This window comes from Ursus maritimus, unplaced genomic scaffold, assembly GCF_017311325.1.
Source record: "Ursus maritimus isolate PB19 unplaced genomic scaffold, ASM1731132v1 scaffold_13, whole genome shotgun sequence".
Taxonomy (NCBI): Eukaryota; Metazoa; Chordata; class Mammalia; order Carnivora; family Ursidae; genus Ursus; species Ursus maritimus.
In genome coordinates, this window is record NW_024423675.1 from 48093967 (window position 1) to 48101210 (window position 7244).

Sequence of the window (7244 nt, forward strand, 5' to 3'; positions counted from 1 at the left end):
TTGAAGATGGAAAGCATGAAATGTTAGTGCTGCCTACTACCTAACCTAAGGAAGAACCAGGCCTTCATTTCCTTTGTGTTTCTTTAATGTGCAAAATAGTGTCCAGTTTGGTGGCCCTTAGGCATGTCACCTGCTCATCTCGCAGTCTAATTTCTGCTGTCATTTCTTGCAGACAATGCTTCCATGGACAAATCCTCGTCAAAATTGACCCACGCTGATGGAGAACAAACATCAATCATCCCCGTCCACCAGGTCATTGATAAGGTCAAGGGTTATTGCAATGCTCATTCAGATAACTTCTATAAAAATATTATCATGTCAGACACTTTCAGCCACAGCACAAAGTTTTAATGCGTTTAGTATACAAGAGAAGAATTCGTCTACGGAGACGTGAAACTCTGCAAGCAGTGAAAACCGTGACTAGCACACGTGAACATGCTGTGTGTACGTGTGTGAGGAATGTATTTTGTTAAGAAGGCTTTTGTGAAATTTAAAAAATCTGTCTTTTCGGTGTATTTCTTCCATGGGGGAGTTTTGATCATCACTAAAACTTTAGTACTGAGAGCAACATGACCCAGTAGCCACAGGGAATATGATTTTTTAAAAAAAATATGTAATTGGATCAGACTAATCAGAACTCAGGGAGGTGGGGGACATTAAAGTCAGTGGACAAGGGAGGGGCAGAGCGAGGGACAAGCATAGCTTAGAGCTCATTCATGCCCCACTCTTAGGTTTTGGATATGGCCATTTGCTATATTGTCTTTCTCAACAATGAAAAGCATATGAATAGTCACAACTGTTTGGATGCCCACAAGTCCCTTCTCAGTGCTAGTTTCTATGAATGCAGTAGGTTTTCTTTTCTTTCCATAAATTTTCAAACACAGATACAAAAGAATGCTTAAAGTCTGACCAAAGATTAGAAAGGAATTCGTTCTTATTATACCAAATGTTTCACCTTCAAAATAATTAATATGCTTGAGAAAGAATTTCCAAAATCTTAACCCAGTTAATATGGGGCCCTGTAAATATCTAGTATTTCACTTATCTTACTTAAGACACAAGGTTTAAGCATCATCATTAATTAGAATTTAATCCCATACATTTGAATGAAGTATAATGTTGGGATTCCATTAATGTGGATTTTCCACTACTTGTTGAAGAATGAATCTCTTAGACCTTTGGTTTTGCTTCTCTTCTATCTGTTGAGCCCACAGACTCATGGGAGGAATGAGGATTTCCATTAGGCATACTGTGTATAATAGTCTCTCCCTTTTAGAAAATACAATCATTGAGATTCTATGGTCCTACCTTTGCTGTAGAGACTTTAAGACATTTCCATTTGCACAATTGGAAAGCCTTTTATTTCCTTTTCAAGTGTTTTGTTCCAAAGAATATAAACTGAGACATATGGGTGACTGGTCATAGTCAAAATAATTTATAAACACGTGGGTCTGCAATTGTTGGTCTAAAAATCATTTGTAAATGAGTCCTCTGATTATAAGAACCAGAGGAGGTCTGGCAAGATAGGTAAATTAATTAGGTTTCAGCATACAAGGCATGCATATTAAGCAGTTTACCTAATTTTCAAACTCCCCTAAGTGATCTGCTTCCTAGTGAGTGTGTTGGAGAGGACATTTAAATTATTCTTAAATGATGTAGCTGTATCTGGGTCCTTAGAAATTGGTCTCCGTATATGTTGTCCCTTTACACTTGCTCCGGGATATCTGGGAAGTATCAGGTCTGGGAGACATTAGCCTATGTGATGAGAAGATAAGGCATTCTGGCAGTGCCGGTCGCTGAAAGAAGCCAGAACTGAGCGCCTGGGGGCCTTTCTCTCTGTGCAAAAGGCAGGTGGCTCTCCATCGGAGACCTAGGAGAGTTTTCAGGCTATGCAGCATCCAAGGGGCCTCTCACCTTTTGCTAATCTTCAGTCATAAAGCTATTTGCCAGACTTAAATGAATGATAGATAATATGGTGGTGGGTTTTTATTACCATTTCACTTTGCAGCAGCCTGGACCAGGCCTGGGAGACATGAGCATTACCCAGCTTGACTTTCACAGGGGAGGAGTGTACATAGTAGGAGAGGGTAGTAAACCTCAGGTCACTAAGATTCGTCACAGTAGAGCCACATCCTTTTCTATAGGCGTATGAGTAACAGGCTGCTTACTCTGGCTGGTTACACGTAGATGAAAAAGAGTCTTAAATGGTCACTGAATCTTCATATACTTTCCCCCAAGCCTTAGAGATTCATGAGAGAATTTCATTAGCTTTCTACTGTGAGAGTCCTACCCAAAGTGCATAGTTAGTTCATAGTATTTAAGAGAGAGCTTCCAAAATGGCTTTCATTTCTGCTCCTATTCATTCAGACCTGGGAAAACATTTTCTTTTCTTCATCGTTGACAACAATGTCGACTCCGCTTTTGAAATTTCCAGTAATCAGGTAAGGAGAAATGAAGAAACAGCTGAATACAAACTTTTGCAGATGGATTTAAGAGATTGAGCCAAATTCTACCCTCAGTTCCAAGCATGGGCTTCTCACATTCATTAGGTTCCCTCAGAAAGGAATTGCAGGAATTTAGCTGTGGAGCCAAAATTTAGTTTAAACTTGAGAATAATAGTGATTCAGATTCCCTGGGGTTTTTTTTTTTCTTCTTCTTCTTCTTTTTCCTCTTTTTTATCTACATTGTGTTAGTCTTAGTCTAGGGTCCTGAGATGCTTTCTGTTCTTATCATTGTTCCCTGCATTGTGAAACTTTTCTTTGTCCATTTTTGGCATAGACTCTTTTGTACATATTTATTTATTTGTGTTTATAAATGCCAGCTTGTTTCATGTCTTAGCTTTATATTGCCTGGATTTGTTATTTTAATTAACTTTCTATTGGAGAGACTGTATATATTTTTTTCCTAAATACTTTGTGAAATAGTTTTCTCTAGTAATATCTTTGAATATGATGTAAAAGTGACTGTGAGTGCAAATTAGAATTAGTAGTAAGAAGCTACTATAACTGATTTGCCTTTTTACTTAAATGGAAAATGTTTTTCAAATAAATACTTATGTTGTTTGTGTTCCAAATTGTTCAATTCCTTTACAAGTGAGTGTTTTTTTTTTCTGACTCTTAAATAGGAAAAGATTATTTGACAACTGGAAAATAACCTGCCACCAATTAAGCCAGTGACATTGGCGCTACTTTGCCAAAACACTAAGAATGAATGTATTACGAAGACCCAGCTCACTGGGGATTAATGCATTTTGAAGTTCTTGGATTTTCTTAAGATGACTGATGTGAAGCCAAGCTCTATGGAAGATTAGAAGTCATGTAGGTTCTTTTTTGAGGATGTCTTCAGCATCTCAAAAAGGGAACCAAACCAGTAATATAGCATGGAGTTAGGTCCTGAGATGTTTTCTTATAGTTGCTGTTTTCATTGTGGGAAGCTTAGAAAATGACAAAAGTGAGTTAGCTTATTTGCATGATTAGAACAGAACCTCCCCACATCCCTTTGGTGTGGTTATTTAGGCTCTCTTTTCTGCAGAGAGCCAAGGCCAATTTGGCCCCCAGCCCTACTCAGTGCTAAGTTGTGAGGCGTGTTGGCTGGCCACTGTGAAATTAGGTCTTCCGAGCCAATGTTCACAACTCCTGGCCAAGCCATGTTAAGAAAACAGGCAGGCGGTTGCTTCTGATTCATCTACAGTCATATACAAGCAGGTTACTTCAGAAAGCCTGGGGAGTAGCCGTGGCGAGTGGATGGGAAACACTGATTTGATTTGCTGGCCAACCTATGTAATATTGCGAAATCTAGAGGAATTGGGCTTTACACGTACAGTGTTTTGGAAGCACTTCTGTGTTTTCAGTTGAATAACATTCTAATTTTCTTATATAAAGGCATTTAAGACCTTTCTCCTGCCCTCCCTCCTGCGCACACCCTCCCTCCTTTTCTCCCTTCTGCTCTCCTTCTCCTCCTCCCTCCCCTTCTTCTTCCAGCCCTCCCTCTTCATTTTAAGGAAGGATACTTAAAGTAATGGTTTTCTTTTCCTGCTTCCCTAGAGAAAAATAAGAATAAATGTGAAATATTCAAATGTTTGCATTTATAGTCTATAGCCTGTCAAAACAAAAAATGAGGGGAAAATGACATGTTTTATTACCATAGGCAGCCTCAGCCCAAGCTGGGTAATTTGGACCTCACAGGAAAAAAAATCATCAAAATCTGTAAACACACTTGGGAACGAGATACTTCTCTTTGCTTTCTCTCCTAATTTTTGGCAGAATTCTAGGAGGGGGTGTTGTTTTAATCTTCCATTTGGGGGAATTGTTGGTCAAAGATGGTAAGTAAGCTGCTGTGGCTACAGAGGAAGTAAGAGTGGGTTCGAACCTAAATCCGCCGGACTCTGTGTTCACTTGTCTACATCGGAGCGTCTGCAGGCCTTCTTCAAAGAACATGCACCCTCATGAAGGAAGGAAGACATTCCAAGGATGGGATCCATGTCATGAGATTCCAATGAGAGCTTCCAGAATGTCAGACAGAAGCTCTGGGCTAGCAATAGATTAGTGACAGGGTGGTCTTTGAAGTTCCAAGAGATTCTGATAGGCCTGTCCTGAAAGTAAGGAGGGTCATTCCAGGCCTGGCGGTCGGGAAGTCCAGGGCAGTGAGTGGAACATGGGTGCGGGTGGCTTGACTACGGGGTGTGGAAGCAGGAGGAGGCCGAGTCCAGGTCACAGCATAAGCGGTGAGCACGTGGCTGGGGCAGGCACAGGGAACGCATACGGGCTCTAGGCAGGGAAGGAACGGAATCCTCACTGCAAGGCGACTTTAGGACAGTGACTGTAGAAGGACAATTAGAAGGCAGAGGGCCTGGACTGGAGGAACGAGGAGGCCTTTGGAGAAGTTGACAGATGAGAGAGGCAATCCAAGGAATGGTGTCTGGGCTCGAAGGTCTCGGGAGTGATGTCACCTGCCGCTCGGCTTGCGAAGTGGTGGCCCGCACAGCTTTACTCAGTAGGTGCCAGCTTATTGCACTTCAGACAGCGGTGAGGGCCCCAGTTCTGCCAGGTGCTGTGCGGTTACAGGAGCTAAGAAACAAAGTAAGCCTTTCAAGAAAAAAGAAGCTGCTTATGTCAAGAAATGTGGCAGGGGCGCCTGGGTGGCACAGCAGTTAAGCATCTGCCTTCAGCTCAGGCCGTGATCCCAGCGTTCTGGGATCGAGCCACACATCAGGCTCCTCCGCTATGAGCCTGCTTCTTCCTCTCCCACTCCCCCTGCTTGTGTTCCCTCTCTCGCTGGCTGTCTCTATCTCTGTTGAATAAATAAATAAAATCTTTAAAAAAAAGAAATGTGGCAAAAGCGGGGAGAAGAAAGGGTAGGGGTACGACTGAGCCTCGAACAACATGGGTTTGAACTGCACAGATCCACACACGTGTGGAATGTTTTTGATACAGTAAGTACTGCAAATTAGTTCTCTTGCTTATAATTTTCTTAGTAACGTTCTCTTTTGTCCAGCTATATTTTAAGAATACATATGAACACACACACTACGCATCAATTATGTTATCAGGAAGGCTTCTGGTCAACAGTAGGCTATTAGTTCAGATTTGGGGAGTCACAGCTTACACTAGATTGTCAGATGCATAGGGGTAGGCCCTCCCAAGCCTGTGTTGTTCAAGGTCATCTGTATAAATATAAAGGAAATGTGTCTTATGGAGTTTTGTTTCTTGTTTATGAATGGAATGCAACAGCCTTTTTGAAGGCAAAAAAGAAAGGCGGCAGAAGAGTGGATGCTATGCTCTCTGTGGAAGGTCCTGGAGGTGAGGGAGTGAGAACCGTAGGGAGAGAGCTGACCTTGGCAAAGAGAAGAGGCACCGGGCCTTTGGAGGGGGAAAGATGGTTATTACATGAGACAAGGAGGGATACCCAGAGAGTGAGGAAAGCTTTTTGAGTTTCCTGATTTTTATCAGTCAAAATAATTAGAGCTTCATTTCACCAGCTGGGTATTATAACAGAGGTGGTATCCGGGTGGGGATCTCAGTCAAATTAAAAAGATTTGGAACAACATTACAGGGAATGTAAATCCTTGGCTAATTTACATTAAATAAATTAACAAGTGGTGTTTGCCCTTAGAGTAGCTTTTACAAGTCTATTCTCCAAATCATCTCATTAAAATATTTTTATTTGGTATGTTTTGAAAAGCTAGTTTATTTCAAGGTCATAACCAAACACTTAATATTCCTAAAGTCTCAAACCTTATTGGTCAAGGATTTATTTTAAACATTTATGAATAACTGGATGATGGATCATTTCAGACATACTCCAAAATCTTTTGAATCTTTCGAATGACATCTTCTGGTTGGCTTGACTCATTTTCATTCTGAATTAATTTAAATTATTTTTATAAATTCAAGATGTCAGTGAGAATAAAAGACTTGATATTCACATTAAATACATATTAATATTAATATTTATAGTGTCTAGTTGCACTGCATGAGAAAACAATACAAAAGAGTTTAAATACTCTCAGAGCAAAAGAAAGACCTCCAGAGCACTGCAGTATTTTCCTGATTTTCCTGCTTCATAGTCCTGAAGCTCAATCAATCAAGGATATTAAGTGACTACAACCCTGTAACCATCCTACAAGGAATTCATTGGACAGAGTGAACAGATATGACATGAAGCTATTTTAACTTGAAAAATAATGTTTATCTGTAAAGATCTGAGATGTAATCATTACTGCCAAATTAGAGCTAATGGATTATCTGCCATACACAATAGCAATAAATATAAAGTGCCCACATAAACTCGACACATTATATTATGTTCTTTTTAAAATTTCATATGTGTATGTCTTTTCTAGTGAATGAAGTTAATATTAAGGTTTAAGTTTATGCTCATCATTTTCATAGATGATAGCATATTACTAGCTACATAACAGGTGCTTTGTTTTAAAGTTTATTTGAATTAAGTTGAAATTCGAATGTAGTTTGCTGGATCCATTTGCATTTTATATTTTGGAAAAGTGGATCTCCAATGTACCTTTGATTTTGGTGGGTTTGGAAGAACATGGATTAGAAATACAAAGCACAGGTGGGGGGGTATTAGCATTATGCTACACAATACCCTTTACCCTAGTTACTGTATGTCACCTTATATGATACGGCAGGTGGGGTAAGAATAAAAAAAATCACTTTGGTCTTAACTCTAAATCTTTCTTAATGGTGTTGGAAAAGCAACTAGGTTCAACTCAAGTCTGAGGTAAA

General features: G+C 40.0%; 1 protein-coding gene across 1 annotated transcript in view; it reads left to right on the plus strand.

Moving 5' to 3' along the window:
- ADGRG6 (adhesion G protein-coupled receptor G6) overlaps positions 1–3081 on the plus strand; it is a 132929-nt gene extending 129848 nt beyond the window's left edge. The window contains exon 24 of the mRNA XM_008695046.2: positions 173–3081. Coding sequence (XP_008693268.2) covers positions 173–351 — 179 coding nt within the window. The 3' untranslated portion in view covers positions 352–3081. The remainder of the gene's footprint in view (positions 1–172) is intronic.
- The last annotated feature ends 4163 nt before the right edge of the window (positions 3082–7244 follow it).